Source organism: Python bivittatus, unplaced genomic scaffold (assembly GCF_059951505.1).
Source record: "Python bivittatus isolate LINGU-HERP-01145 unplaced genomic scaffold, Pbiv_v1 ctg000580_np1212, whole genome shotgun sequence".
Taxonomy (NCBI): domain Eukaryota; kingdom Metazoa; phylum Chordata; class Lepidosauria; order Squamata; family Pythonidae; genus Python; species Python bivittatus.
The window spans coordinates 2,679,034-2,705,214 of record NW_028277087.1 but is presented as its reverse complement, the minus strand read 5'-3'; the positions used below and the strand labels follow the sequence as shown (position 1 = coordinate 2,705,214).

The following is a 26,181-nucleotide window of genomic DNA, read 5'->3' as shown; positions in this document are numbered from 1 at the left end:
GACTGGGCAGAAGATCCTGAGAGAGGTTCTTCCCCCAATGGAGAAGCAATCTGGGTTCAGCTGAGAAGCAGAAGGTCAAGCCATGCCGAGCACCTGATGGTAAATTCCAGCCCATGCCTTTCTTTTCACTCTCTTCTCAAGGCCAGAAACGGGGGAGGGAGACAGAGAGATAGAGGGGAATAGTCTTGGGAGGAAACCTGACACCAGGTGAACACTGAGACTGTGTTGTACATACTTCGTTGTAAACAGCAAAAAAGCATAAAAGCCTCTGCTGTCTTGTTTTCTCTGTCAATTGCCACTCTTGCAGAACACCACACCTCCAGTTCAAAAATAACCCCGCCACACTGTGACAGTATGTTCTCTAAGTGCCTTCTGGAGATCAAATCCTAAGTGCCCCACAACTCCCTTGTACACTCTCTGCTGAATATCCAAGGCTATGCTCTAGATATGGTCCGGACATCACACAGAACACAGTCTTCTTTGAAGTGGAGGAACTGAACCTGTAATGCCTCCCTGGACCACACAGTTGCTTCCCCCTGCAATGTTCCATGAGTCCCTCTAGCTCCGCACTGTCTGCCCCAGCCTAAGGCCTCCAAATGGCACAGGACCACAATTCCCAGAATTCGCAGGCTAGTGGGGAAGATTGTTCTCTACTGACTAGCAAAGGTTTTCCAGGGTTTCAGACTGGAGTCTTTTTTTTTAGCCCCTGTTTATTTACTTATTTATTTTACAATTATTTATAGCCTGCCCCAAATCATGATGGGTTCTGAGAGGAGTACAAAATAAAAATAAAAAACACAATATAATGCATGTATCGACAATTAAAATAATGGCATCAAAGGTGCTCATAAATAAACCAAGGGTCAAACAGAGTGGAAACACCTTTGGATTCTTTGCAAAATGCCAGCAGGACTGCAACTCCCTGAGCCTTTGGGGGGTGATACAAAGAGTACACCTGGTCCTCCCTCCACACACCTGGTGAGGAAGTGGAACCTGCAACAGGCCCTCTCTCAATGATCAGACTGGAATAGCCACATTTGATTCTGGCAAGGTGCTGTCTGCTGTAACCCAATGCTGTATAATAAAGGGCTTTAAAGGTGGTAACTAAGACAAAGAATGGGGCCCAGAGGTCTACTGGCAACCAGTGAAGCAACTTTAAGATAGATGTTATTCTAGGCTGTTGGGTCTAACCCATCACAGGTCTAAATATTGCCTTTTAGATCAGTTGTAGCTTCTGGACCTTGAAAGGGAACCCAACGCAGAGTATGTTGCAGCACTCCAACTCTGTGGTGATCAGGCATGAGTTGCCAGGGCCTCTTAGGTCAGGAAGGTTGTAAGAGCTGGGTGAAAATTCCTCACCCCAGTTTCTACCTCTCCTTTCACCAGAAGCAGAGCCTAGGACAATCTCCAAGTCATGAACCAACTCCTCCAGGGGAAGCATAACCTCATCAAGAGTAGCTACTGGAGCTGATGTTACTAGATTGCCCAGATGTCTACAGGTAGCCCTCGAGTTACGACCATTCATTCAGCAACCATTCATTCAGTGACCGTTCGAAGTTACGACGATGCTGGAAAAATGGACTTAAAACTGGTCCCCGAAGTTATGGCTATTGCAGTGCCCCCCCCCCCGGTCATGACTGCAATCTGGGCACTTGGCAACCTGTTTGCACTTACAACCGGTTGCCAAGCACCCCATGACCACATGATCGCCATTTGCAACCTTCCCTGCTGGCTTCCACAAGCAAAGTCAATGGGGAAGCCGGCAAGGGAGGTCACAAGTCGCTCGGGTAAGTCTCCCCCACCTGCTCTGGTCTTTCTTCACTTGCTCACTTGCATGCACTGCACCCTCCTTCCCTCACTTGTACACACCAGTGCCCTCCTTTGCTTGCTTGCATGCACGGCATCCTCCTTCCCTTGCTCACACGCACGGTGCCCTCCTACTCTCCTTTTCTCGCTCACACGCACTTGCTTGCACATACCAATGCCCTCCTTCCCCTTTTACTTGCACGCACCATGCCTGCAGCTTTGCAGGAGGAAGGAGAAAACCTTACAATGGCCAGCAGCTTCCAACGTAAGCTGCACAGCACACAATGGAAGTGCCCCTGGAGAGTCCTCGAGCGAGTGAAGGTGGTCGCTGGTGTGTGCGAGCAAAGGGGGAAGAAGGGTGAGGTGTGCACGAGGGAAGGAGGGCGCAGTGTGTGCAACGAGGACGAAAGAGGGTGCTGGTACATGCGAGTGAAGGAGATTGTAGTGCCTGTGAGTGAACGATCAAAGGGGGAAGGAAGGCCAAGAAGCCCGAGCTGCAGCATGGCAAGCAGCCTGAGCTGCAAGGTTTTGGGGCTCTTGCTGCCCCACAAGGCAAGGTGTAGGGCAGCCAAAAGGACAGAGAAGGGGGGGCGGAGATTGGCAGGTGGGGTAAGTTGGAGGCAGTCCCTTACCTTACTGAGGCTCAAGGCTGGGAAAGACCAAGCTGGAAAGTCTTGGATTGGGGTGGGTAGTTGGGTAATGACCGGTGGAATTCGCTTAACAACGGCAATGGGTTTTTTTTAATGTGTAATTGTTTTTATGTATTTATTTTTTAAATTGTTGTACGCTGCCCAGAGTCACCTCGTGTGAGATGGGCGGCTATATAAATATATATGATTGATTGATTGATAAATAAATAAATGGGGAGTGCCAGGATTACCATCGCTAAGCGATGCAATCATGTAACATCTTGTTTTACGACCACATCGCTTAGCAATGGAAATTCTGGTTCCAATTGTGGTCATAAATCGAGGACTACCTGTATTGACCACAAGCAACTCCATCTTGGTATGATTTCATCCAGACTTGTTTTGCCCCATCCAGGTTCTCAGCCCCCAGGCATTAGTTCAGGACTTCTACAGCATCTATAGCTCGGTGATGTATAATTGGGTGTCATCAGCATTATGGATGACACCTCACCCTGAATTGTCAAGTGACCTCCCCCAGAGGTTCCATGGAGATATTAAATAACACGAGTCCCATGCCACAATGAAATTCCCAGTGACTCAAGCACTACTTCCCATGACGGCCAAGTGGAACTATCCTCTGGATGGGAGCAAAGCCACCATAAAATGGTCCCGTCCCCCACCCAAATTTCCATCCTCTGCAGAGTCCACAAGGCTACAGTGCTTGATGGTACTGAATGCTCTGATGGAAACCATCAAGTACAGCAATCAGTGTCATTTCTAGCCTGTAACCAGACTGAAGGGATGGGAATGAACCTGGAACTTTCTGCCTCCAAGCAGATGCATATTCTTTAGCACTAAGCAACACCTAAGGCCACTTCTAAAGAAAGGAAACCAGAAGGGGAAAAATTATGTGTTTTTGCAGTGTGGTGGGTAATTGTTTGTGTTTCCATTTCCTCCCCTCTCATCTCATATACCTTTTCTCTGCTGCAGGGAAAATACTTGACAAGCATTATTTATTAGGAAATTAAAAGCTAGGCCAGCATTCAATTCCTATCAACCTCAGCAGCATACACCCCCTTCGGCACAAGCCTTTTGAACAGAGGTGCTTACTCAACCTTCTGCTCTATTACTTTCCTTTCATAGCTCTTTCAGTTTCTCCATCTTAATCCTCCCATTAGCCAAGCTTTTACATTCAAACATTATTTCAGTCCTCCCTGCTGCCAAAAAATGCAAAAATGTCTGGAAGCCGAGACTCTAGGCACAGTACTTATTCTGAATGCAAGATGCTGAGAGGGGAGGGTTGTGGAAGAACACGTTTGTATTAATTTCAGAGCGACCTATTTATGATCAGTTTTTTCTATGACATGGTAACTTAGGTTTCTTTACAAAACAGGCCACCCTTTCTAAGACATTGTCTTATAGAACACAAACATCTTGAAGTGTTTTCATCCTATCAAATTCACAACGAACACAACTCACCTGTCTGTCTCTGTCTCCCATCATCCCTCGTGACCCTTCTCTCCTGGAAAAAAATATAGTCAAGTCAAATTTTTGCCCTGGGGCTGATCCTGATACACAGAAGTCATACTGTACTACTTACTGAAGACTGGCTCTCACAGAGATTCTATTTAAAATATTCAGAAGCAGAGTGTCTTTCAGGTGAGGTTCAGACAATCTTTTCACCACAAGGGATTCCTATTCAGCAAAGGGGTTCCCTGAGCTGAGAAGCTCTACTTATACACACCAGTATCTGTGTGGTCTGCTAGGCCCTGGAATCAGAGCCTTTTTCTCTCTCCTAGACCTCAGCAACTGAGGAAAGAATTTCTTCTGCTAGATGAAGTGGACAGAAATAGCCAAAGGGGCTGATGCCAAACAGAACGCCCACAATAAAGGGGTTAATACATTGCACCTCCTCAGGAAAAAACATTTCTTCAACTTTTTGCTAGAATCAGATTCAATGCTGAAACGGACCTGTGCGGTTAATTTAAGAACTTTTTCTTAAATGATGTTTGCTTATGTTGATACAAAAGTTATGTTGGGATGTGAATAAGAGGTTAACTTGCCACTTCCTAAGAAAAAGCAGTAGGAAAGTTAGCACGTTTAAGGAGAAAGAAAGGGGGTTATGAGAAGAGACAGGCAGTTAGACAGAATAAAGGCCAGGGGGCGGGGAAGAAAGAAAAGGAGAAAACTAATATAGCTGAACCAAAAAAACCAAACCAAAAGGCTTTCTTTGTGACAAACTAAACAGTCATTTTGTAATGAAGCAAAATAGAGGCAGAATATAATGCTTTCCTCCTACCTATCAAGAAAAGAACAGATAAGAAAGGTGGTAATATTCATTTAAGATTACATCTCAATTTGTGAACTCTAACTTGGTGGCAGTGGGATGTTAAAGGACATTCACCTCAATTTAAAGAAACTGAATAATCCACTTTTGTGCAAACACACCTGAAGCCTGCCACAATTTAGAGTAAAAAACCTCCCCAATGGGAACCCAAAACGTTTTATTCACTGGCTAACCTGTCCAGAGGATGATCCTGGTACCGTCCACGATCCCTGTGATCAAAGTCATGGAATCGATCCTGACGGCTGAAATCTGAGCGATGACGATCATCCATTGCCATCCGCTTGGCTTCTGGCCAGTAGGGCTCATCCCTCCTGCAAGCAAAATGAGATTAAGAGACCAGGATAGAAAAGTTTCCCCCGATCGCCTAAGTTGCTGCTGCATCCAATATAAGGCGATGAGATCTGACCAAACGAACAGTGGCAAACGTGACTTTTACCTCCCGTCCATGTCATACGGCCTCCTCAGGGCCACGCGCCTCTCCTGGTCGTAGCGCAGCTGCTCGTGTTGCCGCCGCAGCTCCTCTCTCTCCCGCTGAATACGTTCCTGCTCTCGCCTCCGCTCATGCTCAATGTACATCCTCTCTCTCTCCAGCCGCTCCCGCTCCATCCGCTCCCGCTCCAGGCGCGCCCGTTCGAACTCCAGCTTCTCTCGGGTGATCTCCAGCCTCTCCCTTTCCTCTTGCTCCCAGATGGCTTGCAAGCGCTGCTGCCTTTCTCGACGATCACGGGTACTGAAAGGCAAAGAAAGATGCCTGGCTCTGACCGGCAGACTGTTTTTGCCTCCCAGCTCCTGCTGGCCCACTGCCTGCTGCAGGAATTCCCCCTCGACGAGGAAGCGAGCTCCGTCCCCATTTGGCCAGCTCGCTTAGATGCCAAACTGGCTGGGGAGAAAGAAACGTCACCCCCACACTGGCAAGGACAGGAACCCAGGAGAGCAACAAGGGAGTCACAGGTTCTGCCCCGCCTTCGTCAGTCTGCTCTCTTACAATGGTTTGTATTAACCTGCTTTTTCTTCAGTAGAATAAAAGGCCGATCTTTTAATATGCAACGGGCCTCTTATATCAAAAGATCAGCCTTCCTCAAACTGGGGTTCTCCCAATGGACTGGACTACTATGGTCATCCCCAATCAGCACAATGGCTGGATATGATAGGAATTGTAACCCAGAATGGAGAAGGCTGTGAGTAAATGCGAAACAGGTAAAATAGAAAGGCAAAGAACATGAAAACAACCACAGACGAGCGTTTTCCTCTAGCCTGTGGGTCTCACCGATGTTGTTCTTCATTAAGTCGCCTGTCTTTGACTTTGTTGAATGGTGCGGCCCCTTGTCGCTCTCGGCTCTTTTCTCTGCTCTCTGACTTGCGATCCTGACTCTTCACGCTCTGCAGTTCAAGATACAGCACAAGGTTGGAACATCTAATTCATTAAAGGAAGGACCACATTGGAAATGGAAGAAAGATAAGCAAACTGCCATTTCAATCTTCGTGGCTCTAGAAACAGTCCTGCCTCTCTGCCACACACAGTTCAGAAGGCGAGACATTTGGCATGGAATTCCGATTTCAAACTGTCTTCGAAAGGCAGAACTTCAGCCTCTATGTTTTTCTTTCTCCTGATCCCACAGCAGCAGCATCAGAGATTTTTAATGAAATGGAAATCAATTATAAAATATCAGCAAATAGTACTGCAGGTTTGTGCATCTAACATTTGGATCAGGACTCCAGAATCAGGAAACATGTACATAACCTGCTCTAAACTACAATCAATCACACTCCTAAAAACGACTGTTTTCAGGCTATCCCTTATGGGCATCAAAATCTAACACACCTAAAAGGTGTTACAAAACCTATATGCTGCGTAGATTCACATGTAATCCTCCCTCCTAACCTCTTTTTCAATTCCAACTATGCAATACTGAAATTACTTTCATGAAAAATATGCAAGGCTACAAAGTTTATTTGCACATAATTCTTTTCTGCCAAATTAGGTGTACACAAAGGAAAAGCAATGGGCTACTCTCTGCCCCACAGGAAAATGCATGATAGAAACCAATTTGAAAGGTGGAAGCAGCACAGTCTAGTTGCAAATAGTCAGACAAAAATACTGTTTCCTCAAAGGTTTATACACTGTGCCATATGTTGTGCTGCTTTTGCTTAAAAGTTCAAATCAGAGTGGTTTTAGTTGTCGTCTTTTGACAGGGATGTTCTGTATTAGTTATACAATCCTAAGAGTTAGGGTTTTAAAGTTTAAAATCACACTTTCCATTAAAAAAATTTAAGTACAGGCTTTTTGGAAAAGATCTAAGAAACATCAAAGTTCCAACAGTATCTAAACTTCACCAGGTGACCAGCCTATCATCCACAGCTAATAAAAGCAGAACAGAAACTGGGGTATGTTGAAGACTACGAAGTTATTTCACATACTGGTATTTTTCAGGATGAAAAATCATCTTTCTTTTTAAGTAAGCTGATTTAAATTTAACATAAAACATTATCCTTCATCAAGAACACAAAGAAGTCTTCAATCTTTGGTAGTCAGTACTATGTGGTAAATGAAATCATATTACTCAATATTTTTTCACAAATGTATACTATGACATAATTTTGCTTTGCTGCCATAAAGATTTTGAGCCCACCTAAAGACAACAGTCAGAATCAGCCTCAATAAAGAATCTTAAAGTTTCACACTGATTCTGCCATTTACAACATACAGGGTGGAGAGATTTTTATTGCTTAGTATCACCAAGTTTCCAAAGCACAGAAAGGTGTCAATGTAGATCATCTTAATCCAGTTATCCAAAGATTTTTATTTCATTACCTAAGATTTTTATAACCATGGCCAATGCGCATCTCCAAAATGAAGATTAGGGAAAAAAGGCTTGACGTTTCTTTCCAGTTATTTGTATAACAAATGAAGGTGAAACAATGACACCAAACTTCTCAAGGATAAAACAGTAAAACTCTTTCCCCTGCTTTCATAGTCAAGTAAACAGCAAACGTAAGAAGGAAAGTTCCACTTACTCTCTCTTTTGATCTAGACGTGGTCTTCACACTAATAACTGGTTCACCCTTGGATTTATCCATTATCACAGTTCTTTCTGTTCCTTTGCTCCCTACATGAAAGCAAAGAGACTGGATGATAATCCCAGCAGAAGCCACCTATGAATACTTCCCTTTTCTCCAGCAATAAATTACCTGATTTTGGAGTCTTTGATGGATCAGCAGATCCAGATTTTTGCTCCTCTTTCCCCTTTTCATCCTTTTCATCTGTTTTGTTACCATCTTCTTTTGAATCAGTCTTTTCATTCTTTTTCACACTGGCACCCCTGAAAAACAGTTAAGTTCAGAATGTGTAGAGAGTAAAGAAGATGACCTAGACAGAGACATGGAAGATCCGTTGCCAGGGCAACAGGGGGTAAAATTTATTTTAAGACAAATAATATTCGGAAGCGGCTCAGGCAGATACCTCCCTAATTCACAGAAGTATAAGAAGAGGGAGAATGCACAGCACAATCCGACTTGCAAGATTCTGTTATTAGAGCCAATCTCGGTAAAAGTAGTTTTAGCCTTCCTGTGGTGTTGGTTTCCTGGTCTGGCCTACCTAGTGAGGCTCACAGAACGGGAAGAAAGGCAGCAAGACAAGAAAACGTTTCCTTTTCTAGACACTAACAGAGTTACTGAAATGTTGCGATGTATTTGTGAAAATGGTTTTTGAAGAGAATGGGGGAGAGGAGTAAACTGTCCCGGCTGAACAGATCAAATAAACTGATTGGGCTGAAAGGCCTCTAAAAGACAAAGCAGACTGAAGAACATTACCTATCGCCAGATGACATTTCAGTCTTCACCTCGCTGTCCTTTTTATCCAGAAGCTTCTTGGTGGCAGGTTCATTCTTTGCCTGAAAGTATATTTGATCGTTAGAAAACGAAGCAACAGGTTACTTCTTTCACCAGTGTGGCGGTGTGAGCAAGGAGAGAGGCACCACTTACTCTTTCAACTGATATTATTTTGCCGTGCAATTCCGTTTTGTGGCAATGGGCAATGCATTTCGTAGTTTCTTCAGCTGTTGACATTGTCACAAAACCGTAGCATCGAGCGCCCGGGCTACGAGCATTGGTCACCACTTTGGCACCAACCACCTTGAGAAGAGAAAGCACATGTGTTTTTCAGATTGCCAGCTGAAGATCCATCGAACCCAGCAGCCTCCTAAGACCAGCTAGCCCTGCTGGTTAAAAGGAACAGAGGCAATCACCTCACCTTGCCCCCCTCCCCTGCTGTATTTTAGAAACTGTGGACAGTGTGCCTTTATTCACACTGTGCTGCCATCAACAGCCTCGGCTACTGGTGAATCTGTCTAACCCTCTTTTGAAAGACAGCACTTGAGGGCTTATTACTACACATTCAGGGACCGGGGCTGGGGGAAGATGACCAGTTATTTCCATGCAGCAAAAGAAAAGAAGAAAACAACTCCCTTGCCCAGATTTACTCCCTAAAACTCTGTTCAAAAGTTGAGGAAAAAAAAGTTCTACATTTAATTTTCTACATGGAAGGACTCTGATTTAAAAAGCTTGGAGAGGGGGAATGTGGGGGGGGGGGAGTATCCTGATAGAGGATATGGGCTAGCTGAACCAGAGCTACACCAAAGCCCTCGTGTTACAAAGGAGATAAGAAGAACTTGTAACAAAACAGATCATACTTGGACTTAAGAAATAAATGAAAACAGGCTCACTTTCCCGTATTTGCTAAAGAGATTCTTCAGGTCAGTTGCTCGGGTGCTGGAAGCAAGGCCGCTGACCCAGAAGTTCCGCCCAGTGCTAGTACTGCTGTGACCTAGTTGGAAACATAAAACTAAATCATGCGACAAGGTACAATGTAGTAAGTCCAGCCACTATCACCGTTGCTACCCCTGGAAAAGAACACAACTCCAGAAAAATGTGTATCTTCCAGTAAATGCCTGGAAACGCGGCAATAGTTTTACTTGAGGCCCAGTGTCTTAATTTCGACTGCAGCCAGCATCCACTGGCAAATGCCAACCGAGGAGACGTTGGCAAAAGATGCCTGAAATTGCTGCCACTCATGTTGGGAATATCAACATTCATCAATCTTTGCCATCTGCAGGACAATATACAGCATAATCAAGTTCCATCATGCTAATGCCCTTATTTATTTTTTGACTGACGGAAATCCTGCAGAATTTCATCTCAACTCATGTCATGAAGTGTCAGCTGAAGTCATGTGTAAACCCATTAAAGATTTAAATATGCGTCTCCTCAACAATGACTACGCACCAGGCGGGTAGTATGGCAAGTTTTTACGTGAACAAATACAAATACCTTTTTCCTCTTTTGAAGACTGTTTGGGGTCTTTGGACTCCTCAGAACTAAGAACAAAAAAAGAAAAAAAAAAGGAAAACAAAAAGGAGTCAGGAAATGGGTGGAGGAAAAGTTATTATATATAACAATAATAATGTATTTTAAAAATTCATTAGAAGGCAATACCTACCCGATTTAAATGTAAATAATATAAATGAATCAATGAATTAAAAAAGCACTTATAGTACTCACAAGTATTGGGTTAATCTTAAAAGCAAATTAACGTTATAAAGATTAAAAAAAAAGCGAAGGTTGCAAAATCATTTTTAATGTACAAGAAAGGGGAAAAACAAAACCTAAAAGATTTTTTTTAGAGTACCATAGCAATTTCAGTAGGCTTGCAGGCCAAACTGAAGAAACATCCTGACCTAATCTCTTACAGACTGACTGACTGACTGTCTGTCTGTCTATCTATCCATCCAAAAAAAAAAAAAAAAAGGAAAAAAGACAGCATTTCGTCTAAAATGGAGAAATGTAAGGTACCAGCCCATATTACACACAGATTTATAAAACTGTGAAGCACTAGCATGACTAACTAACCCATTACTTACACAACTGAAAAAGAGGGAAAGTTAACGTTCTTAGGAATAGGAGGAGAAATAAACAGATGCAACAATAAATCTTTTAAAACCTCCCCCATCCCACCCCCTCCCGATTCAATGAGGAGGAAGAGGGAGTATGATATGTTCCACTTAGTGATAGATATCCAGTTGTTTTCAACTTTATCTCCCTTTAAGTACTGCAAGTAAGTAGTTGCAGTCCTGCACTTCTGTAGTAGTCATATATTTATGCTAACGTACCTGTTCAAGCATCGCAACATAACCAAAAATTGTACCGCACCATCCTTATGATGCTCTGACTGTGTGGCTGGTTTTCCTAGAGAACCTGCAAGGGCCACGTGAAACTTTTTTCTTATTTTATTGCACTCTGAAGTGTGTATATGTGCACATGTTTCTCTGCAGGAATCCCTCCTTTACTGTGTACATTGTCTGACCAGAATTCCTGATTTCTGGAGTTCTGCTGGCATTCTGTGGATCGGATGCTTCTAGTCTTGATCTCATGCTCATGTACATGGACTAAAAAAAATGCCACCGAGGAAAGCAAGAGCCCATGGAAAGCTCCAAATTATTGCATCTATATAGTCTTCCTCCTGTTATGGAAAGTGTTAACCTCTCCATCTACACAATTTTTAGATAATGGCTTACCTGTCAGTTATACTAATGCTTACAGGGTTATAAATCTGTGTATCGTATTGGCTGGTACCTTACTCTGCTCTTTTGATTGATACTGGCATAGCGGATCAGGGATTGGTATTTTCCTTTTGTTGCTAAAACGGAGAAAAACAAACCTCGTGTTCTGATCACCACCCTCTTGGGCAGAGGACTCTCTAGTGGCAGAGGACTCCTCCTCACAATTAGCCTTCACTTCCATCTTCTCGGCCTCTGGACTAACCACTTGGGGACCTGTGTCCGACTCCGCGGTTTCCTCACTACAGGCTTCCAGAGTTTGGGCTCCTCTGCTACTCTCACCACCACCACCTCCACCTCCACTCCTGCTCTCTACCGCTAAAGAGTCCGAGTCCGGCTTGGCTTCCTCAACTGTCTGCTCGCTCGGCTCCCCTTTTGCTACCACTAAGAGCTTTGCTTCGTCCTCCTTGTTCTTGGCCACAGCCTGGCCTGACTGGCTGTCCGTATCTACAAGGTCTTCATCCGACTGGGCGGTGGCAGCAAGTGCATCTTCCTCGTCTTCCTTTTTGCCCAGGAATGGATCATTCGCTTCCTGCGCCTGCTCCGATTCAGACGCATCTTCTTTAAGGAACTCAGATTTACAAGTGTCACCCAAAATGTCGAGCATTTTCTCATTTTCTATAGATTTAACAGGAATAGAATGGCACAAGGTTTAATCACCAGGGAAACATAGCAAAGACAAATGCGGAACGGCATGGCTGCCAGGCTAACAGAGTATGGCTAAAGCTACACAGAAACTGGAAAACCCTTCGGTATACTACATTCAAATGCCTAAAGCTAAGACATTATTTTAGAACGATCATACGTTATGAAGGAATTAAAAAAAACCCTGATCTTATCAGTATAACAAAAGCCTTCTGGCTCATTCTTGAGCGATCTTCAAGAGGTTCTTTCTTCCAGAATTCCAAGAAGCTTAAATAGAATGCATCAAGAACAAACAATTCCATTTCAAACTCTGAATTTCTTTCTTTCGTTTTTGTTTAAAGCATGGCAGTCCAACAGGAAAACTGGAATGTCTTCTGATGGTGCATGAACATGTAAGTCCAAGAAAGTAAATAGCATTTTATGGAATTTCCACGTAGAACCTCTCTTCTTCCTTCTTCTGTTATGTTGTAACTCACAACTTTTCCCTACAGCAACTTTTAAACTAGCTTTTCTACTCTACTGATCACACAATCACATATTACAATCTGTTCTATAGGATTTGCTTTCATATTTGACATTAACTTTCTTCTAGTGTATCTGTGAAGCTAGAGATGACCTTTTTTTTTTTTTTCAGGTCTAGAAAAAGCACTTCCTAAGTGGCAGGCATGATTTCATAGAGCTAGAATTATGACTGCATTTCAGATATTTATGAACTAAAGAATTACGTGGGCTGTCTGGTACGTCATTACTTAATTAATTACTTAAAACAATTAGCAAGTTCGAGCACTGGCCCCTTACCTCCACTGTGCTTTAAAAAGAAGAAATTAACAGAAAAATACCTGGTTCTGAATGTTGCTCTTCCAAGTCCTGTAGCAAAAAGTAGGAAGAAAAATATTAAATGAGGAAAAAGTAACTGCTTCTATGTTCATATTGTAATAATATGTAGGTCTATCTAGAAATAAGCCTGAAATTATGATAATCTATGTTTCTCATGCCTGATTCCTTTATGGCAAATCCTGTACTGAGCAAGGACATGTTCCTCATGGTCCTAATATATAATTTTGTCAAATTGGTAAGTGCTTTGTTTAAGCACCTAGGATTTTACCAACTGTTGTTAAAATGTTTCAAAGATGTAGTAAGAGGATTCTATAGATATTTTTAGTCCACATATACTTGAAAATATTCAAAGAGATACTAAAAGCACAATTGCAATAAGGGGTGGGGGGAAGAAAGACAACGGAAGAAGCCAACAAGTGCTGAAATCAAAAAAGCCCCCCACCACCAAAGGCCACTCAGAGTCAAGTATTTGAGATGGGTGGCCATATAAATCTAATAAAGGGGAAAAGAGGCACAGGTCACCAAAAAGCGTTAATATAGGTGATCCAAAATTACAGACATGTTGTCAACATTCAGAATAAGCTGGGAACAACACAAAAGGGCTTCTTTAGATATGTTCAAAATAAAGGGAAAAGAATTAGAACCCACTGGCAGGTAAACAAATCAAAGGCAGAACTACTCAATTTTGCTAACAAGAAAGCATGTGTTCTACCAGAAAATTGGGAAGAGCAGAATGAAGGGTGGAAATGAGCCCAGAGATTCATAGAAACATGGCAAGATATATATTTACTTTGAATTAATATTAATAATATCTCCAGGGCCAGATAAATACTGAAGAAAATAGCTGACTGTCTTGTCTAATCCTTCTGTAACATCTTTGAGAAATCCTGAAGAATTGGTGATGTGCCAGATGATTGGAGGAGAGCAAATGTTATTCCCACATACATGAAGGGTAAAAAGGAGAATCTAGGGAACTACAGATCAGTGACTGGCACCAATACCTGGGAAGGTTCTGCAGCAGATCATAGACAGATTAAACTAGAAGCACCTCAAAATAATGCAATAATTACCACGTCACTATGGGATTGTCAAGAATGAGTCTTGCCAAATTTTATGCCTTTTTTTGATCAGGTAACTTCCTTGGTAGATTGTTGGAATGCTACAGACATAATATATCTTATTTTTAGCAAAGCATCTGAGAAAGTACCAAGGATACTCTGATTAGAAAGCTAATTAAATATGGGCTGGACAGCATGACAATCACATGGATACAGTTTGAAAATACTTAGCAGGTACTCATGAATGGTCCTCATGAAACTGAGGAAGGATATTAAGTGAGGTTCCACATTTCACATCCTTGACTCTTCAACTCTTTTGTTAGTGACTTGGATGAAAAGATAGCAATTAAATCTGCAGGTAACTCATAATTTTGTGGGATACCTAATTTCTACAAGACAGAAATAAAATTCAAAATAGTTTTGATAGGTTAGAGAAATTGACTTAAAATGGTTAGAGAAAAGGACTGAAAATAACAGAATGTTATCTAATAGAATCAAGTGAAAAGGAAACAAGTATCTATATTATATTGTAGTCTTTCCAGTTTGAAGAAGACATGCTGTTGTGCAGTTCATCTGTGGACATTGAAGTGGCTCTGCAGTCCTAGTCTGGAAGTGCAGAGCCTAGCACAATGGGGGCACTGGAAGTCCATTGCTATAGTAACTGTGGGTATTATTCTGTGACGCCACTCATGGTTTTTGGCGGCGCCTGCCTTCAAAGCCTGTGGAGGCTTCATAGCACAGGGCTCGTCAGCAGGTTCTGTCAGCAGCCACAACTTCTAGTTCCCCTGGCTGGATGCTGCAGTGGCATAGTTTCTTTCACAGTGTCTTCGTAGCGCTTGTGTGGTTGACCTCGAAGTCTCTTCTAGTACACTACAGAGCAACTGGCAAGGCATACGGTGGTCATCCATTCTGATGACATGTCCCACCCATCGCATCTGGGCTCTGATAATCAGGTACTCAATGCTGGTGAACTCCGTGTGATCCAAGACTTCCAGGTTGGAGACATGGTCTTGCCAACTAATGCTGAGAATGGAGCAGACAGCACACGTGAAATTTCTCCAGTTGCTTGATGTGCCTTTGGTATAGAGTCCAGGACTCACATCCATATAGGAGAGAAAGGATAACCACAGATCTGTAGACTTTCAGCTTTGTGGAGATAAGGATGTTGTGCTGATTGAACATTCTAGTATGCAGCTGCTCCAGTGCCTGGCTGGCCTTGCTGACCCTGGAGTCAATTTCTTTGTCCAAAGACCAATTGCTTGAGAAGATGCTTCCCAAGTATTTGAAGCTGTTTACATTTGTCAGCTGGGTGTCAACAGTGATTTTTGGTTCTACGGGGTTGGTATTTGACACGGGCTGGTAAAGTACTTCAGTCTTATTCAGGCTGATAGTCAGGGTGAAGAGCATAGCAGCATCTGAGAATTTGTTCAGCATCAACTGTAGGTCACTGTCTTTGTGCGCCAGGAGTGCAATGTCATCAGCAGAGGGTTTCTCGGATGACTGTATGGAGGCACTTCATCGGCACGTTCAAGTGGCAAAGATCAAAAAGAGAGCCGTCCAATTGCTACCTGATGTACACTCCCTCCTTCAGACCCTGGACAGCATGTGACAACATGCAAGCGAAGAACAGATTGAACAGGACTGGGGCTAGCACACAACCATGTTTTACTCCATTGGAAATGGCAAATACAGCTGATGTTTCACCACTGTATAGAACCTGTCCTGTCATTCTGTTGTGGAGTAGCTGAATCAACTTCAAGAATTTTCTTGGGCATCCATAACATCTCAGGATACTCCAGAAAGCCTGTTTACAGTATCAAATGTCAGTTCCATGCAGACAGAGTAAGGAGGCTTGTTCTACTCAAATCTGATTTGCTTCCCTTATTTTTGTAGAGAGCCACAATAAGGGCATCACAGAAGTTGTCAGGCATCTCCTCTGTGGACCAAATGTCTTCCAAGATGTCTTGGAATGCCTGTAAGGTGTTTGGGTCTAGTGCTTCGTAGATCTCAGGAGGAATGCCATCCTGTCCTGCTGCTTTATTTGAACTCATCTGCAAGATCGCTTTCTTGATCTCATCAGTAGAGGGAGGCACGTCTAGGGCATCCAAGACTGGCAGCTGAGGAATCTGCTGTAAGACATCATGATCAACTGTGGATGGCCTATTGGAAGTGTTCAGCCTAGCAGTTTTTCAGTCCTTCCTGGTCTTTGATCAGGCTTGATCCATCAGGTGAGAGCAGGGGGGAGCATCCTGATTTAGGAGGATCATAAACTGATTTTATGGCATTTTATGGAACTCTCTGGTGGCATGTATGTCTGCATAGCGTTTCACTTGCTTAGCCTTTCTCTGCCACTCCTTGTCCTGCATTTCTCGCAGTTCCATCTGTACTCTGGACTGCAGGTGCTTAAACTTGTCTTTCTATGAGATAGATGATGGATTGTTCTACCAGTCTGCACAAGCCTTGTTCTTGGCCTGGAGAGCTGCTGAAATGGTCTCATGGTTTTCATAAAATCAGTCTTGATGCGCCTGGGTTTTCAGTCCAAGTACAGTTGTTGTAATCTGCGTGATGACATCTTTAAAACTGTGTCCACTTTTCAGAACAGGTTCCTACAAGCGGTAAATTGCTAGAAAGTTTTTCATTAAGTACCCCTTGGAAACTTTGGACTTGACCTGGCTCTTGCAGTCTGCCAATGTTGAATGACTTTCTGACAGTCTTTGGTTGCTTACAATGTAAAGGTGCTATGTGCAGGTTGAAGACTGACCGGACAGCCTGTAATCTGTCCAGCACTCAGCACCTCGCATGGCTCAGGTGATGGTGACATCTTTAAGGCTGCGCTGATGTACTATGATGTAGTCAAGTAGGTGCCAGTGTTTGGACCTGGGATGCATTCCGGTAGTTTTGTTTGCAAGGCTGAACATCGTGTTAGTGATGCACAGGTTGTGCTCAGCACATTTGCTCAGAAGCAGGCCACTGCTATTTAGTTTTCCCACCCCATGTCTCCCAAGGACTCCATCCCAGTTGTTGCTGTCTGTCCCCACCCTAGCGTTGAAGTTGCCCAGAATGAGTTTGTCACTGGCAGGGGTTGTTCAAATAATCTGATCCAGGTCTTTGTAGAAACCTTGTCTTTGTCTAGACTATACCAGGACTTGCTAAGAGGAAAGCAGAACTTCATGTGTTCATTTATTACAGTGGGTAGAGATGTTCTTCAGCAGAGCAGTTTTGATTGCAAAATCTACTCCGTGAGTCCTGTTGTCAGTCTGTGGTTTCTCTGTATATCCACTCACTGCTTCCTGCAATGAACCCTTCCTGCAATGAACCCATATCAGTCTGTATATCCACTTGCTGCTTCCTGGAATGAACCCTTGTCTGCCAGCCTGGTCTCACTGAGTGCAGCAAGGTCAATGCTATAATGTTGAAGTTAGGCTGCTGTGAGTGATGTTCGTCTTTCAGGTCTTGACACCTTGTCTCTATCCAGCAAGGTGTGGACTTTCCAGGGTCTGAAAATGAGTTTTCTTTCATTCGTTTTTCTCAATGCTTGACTAAGATGATCTGCCAGCTGCGGTTAGCTGGCCAGATGTTGTGGGGTAGGCAATGTTTGGGGCACCCTTTCTAACCTCCTTCCTCATGTGAGGGTGGGCAGTGCTATCCTAGAAGGGCTGCCCAGTTGCCCTGGGTGCTGCTGGACATCTCTGCTGCCCCAGGTACTGAAATGAATGACCACTGGTCCAAAGGCCGCCCACATGCAGGTTTGTGACTACAACTGCCAGTGGTCATCTCCACCTGTTGCTTCACCACTCCCCCATTGCCGCAGGGCTCAACAAATTAAGTTTGGACTGAGATGATTTGCAGATGAGTTGTAGATGAAGATAAATTGCACAACAGAAACGTGTGTATGATGGAATTTTAAGTGGAACAGCCATTGCACAGGGGCAGTTCTACTCTCTCACCATAAGAGACCTTAATCCAGTGACATGGAGAACTGTTATGACTGGAGACCTCTCCTGCTGCAGTGGATGACCAGGATGTCTGTTGTGCTCTTAGTCCTCCACAACGCCTGCTGGCCCTGCCTTCTTAACTGTTGGACCGTTGATCAATCTCTTCCACTCAATCTGCCAGGGCTAGATTTCACATGCTGGTATAGACAAATCCTCCATCTCACCGAGAGTCAAAGATCCATCAGCTACCCTCACCTGTTTTGGCCTGTCTGCTGAGATGGTTTACCAGGGTGTGGCTACTGTACGTGTTACAGATATATGGGGTGTCCAGAGAGGGGTACCACTTCCAGTGGAGGGGCCTGCCGTGCCCTTTCTAGGGCTGCCCATTCACCTTTGGTCCCCACCTGGTGCTCAACTCTCAAACCAATATCTAATGCATACAATACAGAATGTGGATACCTGACTGGATAATAATAATAATAATAATAAATAATACCAAGAAAGATCATGGAATGATAAGCTCGCAATCTGAGCATCAGCTAACAGTGATGTGACTAAAAAAAAAAAAAAATCAATTGTAGGCTGCATCAAAACAATAGTTTCCAAATCACAGAAAGAAAGCTTCACTTAATTCCACCTGGGCAGACTCCAATGTGAGTACTATGCACCTTACTTTAAGCAGGATTAGGGGAAACTGGAATAGGTTCAAAGGATAGCAATAATCAGGGATCTAGGAACTAAGTCCAATAGAAAGACATCTTTAGCACTGAAAAGACCGAACAGGGAAATGTAGTACGCAAACACCTGAAAGGATGCTGAACAGAAGAAACCAAGAAGTGCTCTTTATCACTCCAAACAGTGCAATACATGGGGTAATGGATTTTAGCTACAGGAAGACTGATTCTGTATGAATATTAGGAAAAAAAAATCTAACAAGAGCACTTTGACAGTAGAATCAGTTATTCAAAGAGTGGTAGGCTACCATTTACTCAATGTGTTCAAACAGAGGCTGGCCAGCCATTTACTGAGGATGTTTAATTTAGATTTCTGCAATGAGTAGAAGCTTGGACTCGTGACCTAAATGGCCACTTTCAACTCCTGGATTCCTTAAAAAAAACCTGCCACAGCTAATTGAAGCATCTTTTATTACAATACGATCCATCTCCTTGCACCCAGCAACGATATTTCCAAAACTAAACCATTTAGGACTCTTAAAAATAGGCTAAGTTCCTGATGTTATTTTTAAAAGGAACAGATAGGTTACAGTGCGTCAACAATGCCATACATATAAGGAACCTAAATCTCAAGGGCTAAAACCAGCTCATTTAGTTCCCAGAACAGCACCTGATCACAAGTGCTTCTTTTCCAAATATGATGCTTCCCAGCCACAGGCTCCCAAGCTTCTAGAAAAGCAAAGGGCTTTTAAATCCATTTCTGCCAGTGTGAACAGCAAGACAGAACTTGAGGTGCAGTCTTTCTTATGACTGTTATTAATACCCAACCTTTTTATGAAAAAAACAGACTGTGATCAAGATTAAAGTAGTCACAGAAAAAAGATGGTGTCCCTATAAGACAAAACCCAGTCCAAAAATTTAAGAAGTCACAAAAATGGCATAATGATTTATTGAAAATGAAATTCTGCAAATGTCTGCCATAAGAAAGCTCTTTTACCTATCTGGCCCAAAGAAGCAGCTGCGGGTTCAGGGAGTTTTTTATGAATAGATTAACTGTCTCCTCAGCCCCCAAAATTCCAGTTTCATGGTATTAAAACCTATTTCCATAACCAGTAGGGTTGAAATCTGAACTGTGTGAAGGAGCATTAGTGTACTTGTCTGTCTGGACCCCGTAAAATAGAATTCCAGCAGCACAACTCCTCAAAAAGGAGAAACAGTGGGCAAGGAAAGCAAAACCACCCCATACTTGTCAACTGCAAACTGTATGACAGATTACTGTGCCCCACTGATCAGAGACACCCAACGCAACTGCTCTTTGTTCTGGGAGAGAGAGAGGCTAAAGAATTTTTGGCTTGGCTTGGGAGGCAAGGCCAGAAAACAAGTTAACTTGAACCATTAAAAAAAAAGTTGCTGGCTGAATGGTTGTAGCCCATCTCCCAAGCCCATGAGAGGAGTTCCAGTTGGTTACCTTCACTTCAGCCAAGTCAGGTGAAGCAGCATCTAGCTGGTCATCAAGTTCTTCACCATTCTCCTGAGGGAATAAATAGAAAACACAAATATGCCTTTCAAAAGCTGATAATCTTTCTTCCTATAGAGGCAAAACCTATCACAAGGATATGAATGCTAGTTTACTATAAATGTTTACTCAAAACAGCAACTCACTGAAGAAATAACACATTTCATTGACACAGTTAGCTAGTACCAAGTGTTGTTCCCCAGTGACTGCTCAGCCTGTGTAATGTCAGAGGAGTCCTGTGAACATTCCAACTGCTGAGGGAAGGCATCAGAAATAGAACATTGAGCTGGGACTGAAGAGTGAAACTGGGAGTATACAGCTAATCTTCAGGACGGATTTATTTACATTATCTCTAAAATCCAGCTGAATAGCAATGCCCAGGCTGAAATATGGGGAACTGAATTTCACACACTGGTTTCGACTAGCCAGCCTTAATCTTTGCAGGCACATCTCCAGCATGATATAAATAATTAAATATGCCCCTGATTATCTACCTCACTTTCCATCAGCTGCTCTGGAAGTTCTTTCATTTCCACATCAATATTGTCTTTGTCAGAGTCCAGAATGTTTTCAGACCGGTAGTCATCTCCACAGTCCACAGCGCTGCTGTTATCTATTTCAGCTTCATCCAACACACTAATGTCCATCATGTCAATATCCTGCAAGTTATCTGAGCTTGCTTCAATATCCTCCTATAGTTGAAGCAGAATGAAAAGAAAAAGGTAAACTTATCATTACTGTACTTGAAATAAAACTTTAAAAGAAACATTGCATTTTTCTTTTTCTCCATACCTGTCCATCTCTTGAATTCTCTTCCAATCCATTGTCCTCACCCCCTTCTTCTTCTGATTTACGTCCTAAAAGAATAAAGCTTTAATGTATTGCTAGAAGGTTTAACAACAGAACTGGCTTACTGATAGCCTTTGGAAACTGAATATCAAAGTCCAAGCCAATGATAACTTGCCCTTATTTACAAAGGGGTAAAATGTTGGCCAACAACTTCATTGGTAAGGAAGAAAAAAAAATTCCAAACAGAATTTTTAAATATTCCAGGCCTGAGATTTTTATATCACACATAAATGTGTCATGCAAATGAGACTCTTATTGCTAGATAATGCCAACTTTATCATGCAGCCCATGTGCTAAATGACTGCCTATTGTTTGGCAAAATATACTGAGGTCCCAGAATACTGGAGAATAAAACTGTTCCCCAAAACACAGATTTTGATCACCACTAGTTTGAAGCACAAAACATGCATTCAGAAATATTTTTTTAAAAAAGCAATTTTTTTTAAAAGAAAAGATTATAGCCAGAACCTGGTTGACCACTGTTTCCTAACTCGGAATTCTTGCATAATTGTCATCACTAACTTTAAAGGAACAAACCAAGGGGTGCCACAGATTAGCCGCCCTAACAGCAAACTCTGGTGATGAATTCTAAAATAACTAAAGCCAAGATGGAGCTGCCAAGAAACAGAAAAGTTATCTGCAAGCTCTCATTAATCCAGAGACTTGAGAAACATCAAAAGCAATTTTCTAAAAACACCAAAGGATATCACAATTCCCAAATCACTCAAAAGATTAAATATGCCCAGGAACTATGCATTAAAATGTCATGTAGAGAAAGAAGTGCCACAAAACTGGAGTAGGTATGGCTAGAAGTTTGGAAAGGAAGACTCCTGTTAGTGGCAAGAATGTATAACCAAATCAAGTAGTGCTGCAGATTGCACTTATTTTTATTTATCTAGCATCAGACTGCATCTTTTTTTTTTTAAAAAAAAAAAGACTGCCCTTGGGTTTACAATCTGAACATATATAGGCATGCATGCAATTCAATCCTACTGAAAAGCTGTTTTGTACCTTTCATAGATCTTTTGGGGGTTCTCTTGCTAGTGATCTCTGAGGCCATGGGAATTTCATCAGGATTTCCTCCTTCTTCTTCAATGGCCTGTCAGGAGGGAACAATGTGAGGTATTTCAGCAAGAATTTCTCCAGGACCCTGTAGGAGTACATTGCCCAGAAAAAAGCCAGCTTTCTCTGCTCTACATCCCAAAACAGATTTCCTCTGTTCACAGTGGATATCCTCTCCTGCCTATCTACATTTTATCTCTCTTCTCTCATAGTCTGATTTATCTTTCCTTACTCATTTACCTCTTTTAACTTTTCATTCTTCTCCATGCTGATATTACCCAATCTTCTCTTCTCCCAAACTACAGTACCTCAATCATCCCTGCCAGATCACTTTTTCCTCTTCTAATATTCCCACATCTGCTTTACTTTCCACCAGATATATTATTATTATTATTAATTTATTAATTAATTTATTTATTTAATTTATCCCCACCCATCTCCCCACAATGGGGGACTCTGGGCCGCTTACAACATACTAAAAAACATAAATACAGTTAAAAGTTATGAAAAGTTATGAAATATATGCCTTCCATGTGCCTTTTTGTCTTCCTTTGTTTTTCCACATCAGCTTTTTAGATTTTCTCCTTTTACTGTCATGACTGCTTTACATGGCACTTAGAGCTATTAAGGAATAGAGCAATATATAACTTTTTCCAAATAAGCAAGTAACTTTATTGTAAAGTCTAATCATTCTCCCTTTCTATGTCTCAGCTCACCCAATTTCCTCCTACCCATTTCTCTTATTGTTCATCTCCCTTTCACTCTTGCTTATTGTGCTAGCATCCCATTATTCCTCTCTTTCTGGACTTCAATTCCAGCCATCATTTCCCACATAAATTATTTCTAGTCCTCCGTTTCTTATTTCCCTCACTTAGTACTTTCTTCTCCTCTGCAGAATGCCCTGGTTTTCTTCTTCCTAACTCCTCCTTTTTAAGCTATCCCTCTTTTCCTCAAATTCTTCAACCTCTCACTGTTACATGTCCCATTTCTCTATTATTTCTCTATGCATCACCTTCTGTTTCTTCTCCATCTTCTGCTGCTTCTAACTTTCCTTTCATCCTTCAATCCCATTTATTTGTCTGACGTGCCCTCAATCTTCTCACAATCACATTTTCCATTTAAACCTTAACTCTCCCATCACCTTATCTATAACAATTCTCCTCCTTCATCTCAAAATCTCCTTATTCTCACGTGAACTCTGCTGAATTGGATCAAACATCCACTGGGACTATAGTGATCACATTCATAACAGTTGTTGCTCCTCAGGGATATATTAAAACAAGGGATAAATAGCCACTGAAAGCAACGGGATCAGAATATATTTAAGCTATAGCAAAACAAACATCAAAAACAGAACAGAAATTTTAAACATTCCATTCTTTTCAGGATCCATTCCTTATTTTAACTAGTTACCTACTGCTGTTGCTCAGTGGAGCCAGTTAAATCAATCACCACTCTCAGTGCCCACCTTTTAACCTTGGATTTAGGGGTACCCTACCCTGAAAATAGTATTCAGGAGTAGAATGCCTCTGATTCTGGAGGCTACTGATCTGTAGTTTTTGACAACCTTCATATGAATGACCATGTAGCCTTTTGAAGAGTAATGAATTTAGAAAGCCTATGCTATAATGAGTTTATTCATCTCTAAGTTACAAGATTCTTAATTGCATCTGATAAGCCTTTTCCTCCATGAGTTTCACAGTACCAGAAGGCAAGATCATCCAATGAAACTAAAATGATGCAAAATTGAAGGCAGAGAAAAAATACTCAAATTCATGGATGTTAAGGTTATCGCAGGGGAGGGCATAACAACTTCCAAATGCCCCTGAATGCTAGCTGCTGAAAATATGAGCTGGGAAGTGCTAAGCATTTGTATCCTACTTGGAGTCTTCCCAGAGACCTTGCAGAAAACAGGATGCCAGGAAACAAGAGCCTTTTGCTCGATCCAGCTGAACTCTCCTTAGGGAGTTTTATCATGATTACAAAATTGGTCTCCTACTATATGCACTGCCAATCCTACCACACATCACTAACTGCTGGGAATAAGGGAAGGCTATGATACCCAAGGGCTTTCCAACAGAATCAAGAGTGCTGAACCAAAAGGACTTCTGTGTTGCATTCCCACTGAGCTCTCCCCACCCATCTTGGGTTCTCCTCAAATCACCTCGCTCTTTTGGTTTTATCAGCCCACCCCAACCCAGTGGCTTTGGATTGGGTGCTGCCAACCATCACTCTCAGCGAAAAGGCTGAGGGTGGGAGTTACAGCCCCCTCTGGAAGGCACTGGGTTTGGGCAAGGCTAGCTTGAACCCTGTCCTCTAGAGAGCGGATTCAATTCCCATCATCCCCCAAAGGTGGCCGATGGGAGTTGTAATTTCTCATTCCTGGAAGGCCAGCAAGTTGGGGCAACACTGTCTTGAATCCTGCCCTCCAGGGAGACTGGACTTCAATGGCCCTCAACTCCAACCAGCTGGCTAACAATGGGAGTTGTAGTCTATTCTGCAGAGGGCTGTCAAGTGCTGTGAGGCTGCCTTAATCCTTTCCTCCAGCGAGAAAGGACTTCCATTCCCATCATCCCCATGGCCGGCTGATGGGAATTGTAATCTCTGGAAGGCTGCCGTAAATCCCACTCTCCAGAGAGGCAGGACTTCCATTCCCATCATCCCCAAGGGCGGCTGATGGGAGTTGTAATCTCTGGAAGGCTGCCGTAAATCCTGCCCTCCTGGGGCTGCTCCCCATGGGCGCTGTAGTCCGTGGCCCCGCGCTCCCCGCTCCTTCGCCCCGCGGCGGCCGGGAAGCTCACGCTGCGCAGCCGCTCGAGGAGGACGCTCTTGTTGCCGCCGCTGTCCAGGTTGCGGCGCTTCAGCTCGGCCCGCAGGTCGATCACTCGCAGGTCGCTCAGGCGCCGCCGAGGCGTCGTGGTCGCGGGGGTCGTGCCGGCGCCGCCCAGGGAAGGAGCCGCGAGCGCCGCCGCTGCCGCCTCGTCCTCTCCAACGGGCCCGGTCGGCCCCTGCGCCCCCTCCGCCATCCCGCGAGCTTTCAGGCGCCGCTTTTCCTCACATGAAGCGACCGAAACGAGGCGCGGCGGCAACGATCGCGACGGCGGAACAAGAAATACACGGTTTCTCTTGTTTCTTCTCGCCGCCGCCGCCGCCCCCCCCGCCCGGTTCTTTCTCCCCCTCAGACAAAATGGCGGGAAGGCCTAACACCGACAGGCGAGCACGGTCTCAGGAGAAGAGCGCTTGCCCTGCGCCTGCGCGGAAGAAGGGGGGGAGACGACGGAGGAGGAGGAACAGCCTGCGCACGCGCGGCAGGGCGAACTGCGCCGGGCTCGGGGGAGGGCGGAGGCGCGACGCGTGCGTGCGTGCGTGCGTGCGCGAGCGGGAGGGAGGGTGGGGGAGCCCATTGCGCACGCGCGAGCGAGAACGGCTCGTTCCTTTCGCGCCCTTCCTCCCCGTACTATAGAGCTAAACAGGTTAGAGCGGAGTCTTTCATGTTGGCTGGGGAATTCTGGGAGTTGAAGTCCACATGTTTTAAAGTTGCCAAGTTTGAGAAACACTGGGTTAGAAGGACGAACCTCTCTTCCCATTCCTTGCAGTGGGGAATTTTCTCCGCATGTGAAAAATGAGCCCCTTGGTCGGGATTGGCCGCTTTCCATTCCTTTCCAGGTAGGCTGGTAGCCCAGGTCTTCAGTAAGCCATTTTTAAAAAAAATTAAAATGACAGAAAAGGCACCAAAGCCAAATCACACACTCCCCCCCCCCCCATAACCTCTTGAAGATTTAGGGTGAATATGTTGCAACGTTTTGGAGTGCCAAGATCCTTCAAGATCTGAGAAAAGGCTTTTTCCTTTTTATTTGCTTAGTGGTTTATTTGTGGGGTTTATACGCCCCCAACCCCACAGGGTTTACAACAGATAAAATAAAACGCAATAATAAGTGTTGTGAGAAAAATGCTCAGTGCTGAATGGAATGCAGGAATGCAGAAACAAGGCAAGGCTACAGATGATGTGATTTTTTGGTCTGCTATGCAGAAATGATAAAGAAAATATTGCGAATCTCAGCGTGACTTTTACAAGGCGGAATGCTTTTGACAGGCTATTAGAATTGACCCCTCACCTCTAAGCTAACAGAAAATATGTGTTTCTAAGGCATGAAAACAAACATGTGAATCCAGCCTCCACGCTACCTTGGTTTGACCCAGTGCCTCTAAATC

General features: G+C 43.4%; 1 protein-coding gene across 2 annotated transcripts in view; it reads right to left on the bottom strand.

Annotated features, from left to right (window-relative positions):
* Positions 1 to 25,234, bottom strand: part of LOC103053329 (scaffold attachment factor B1-like) — a 31,108-nt gene extending 5,874 nt beyond the window's left edge. The window contains exons 1-17 of one of the 2 annotated variants that reach the window (XM_088149352.1): positions 24,771 to 25,234; positions 21,919 to 22,006; positions 20,851 to 20,915; positions 20,553 to 20,750; positions 20,011 to 20,073; positions 12,878 to 12,905; positions 11,495 to 12,011; positions 10,108 to 10,154; positions 9,504 to 9,604; positions 8,764 to 8,913; positions 8,593 to 8,672; positions 7,972 to 8,102; positions 7,798 to 7,889; positions 6,050 to 6,162; positions 5,219 to 5,512; positions 4,956 to 5,093; positions 3,915 to 3,957 (exon numbers count right to left, since the gene is read on the bottom strand). In XM_088149352.1, coding sequence (XP_088005478.1) covers positions 3,915 to 3,957; positions 4,956 to 5,093; positions 5,219 to 5,512; positions 6,050 to 6,162; positions 7,798 to 7,889; positions 7,972 to 8,102; positions 8,593 to 8,672; positions 8,764 to 8,913; positions 9,504 to 9,604; positions 10,108 to 10,154; positions 11,495 to 12,011; positions 12,878 to 12,905; positions 20,011 to 20,073; positions 20,553 to 20,750; positions 20,851 to 20,915; positions 21,919 to 22,006; positions 24,771 to 24,995 — 2,373 coding nt within the window. In that variant the 5' untranslated portion in view covers positions 24,996 to 25,234. The remainder of the gene's footprint in view (positions 1 to 3,914; positions 3,958 to 4,955; positions 5,094 to 5,218; positions 5,513 to 6,049; positions 6,163 to 7,797; positions 7,890 to 7,971; positions 8,103 to 8,592; positions 8,673 to 8,763; positions 8,914 to 9,503; positions 9,605 to 10,107; positions 10,155 to 11,494; positions 12,012 to 12,877; positions 12,906 to 20,010; positions 20,074 to 20,552; positions 20,751 to 20,850; positions 20,916 to 21,918; positions 22,007 to 24,770) is intronic. The other variant, XM_088149353.1, reaches the window with a different exon arrangement.
* Between the last annotated feature and the right edge of the window lie 947 nt (positions 25,235 to 26,181).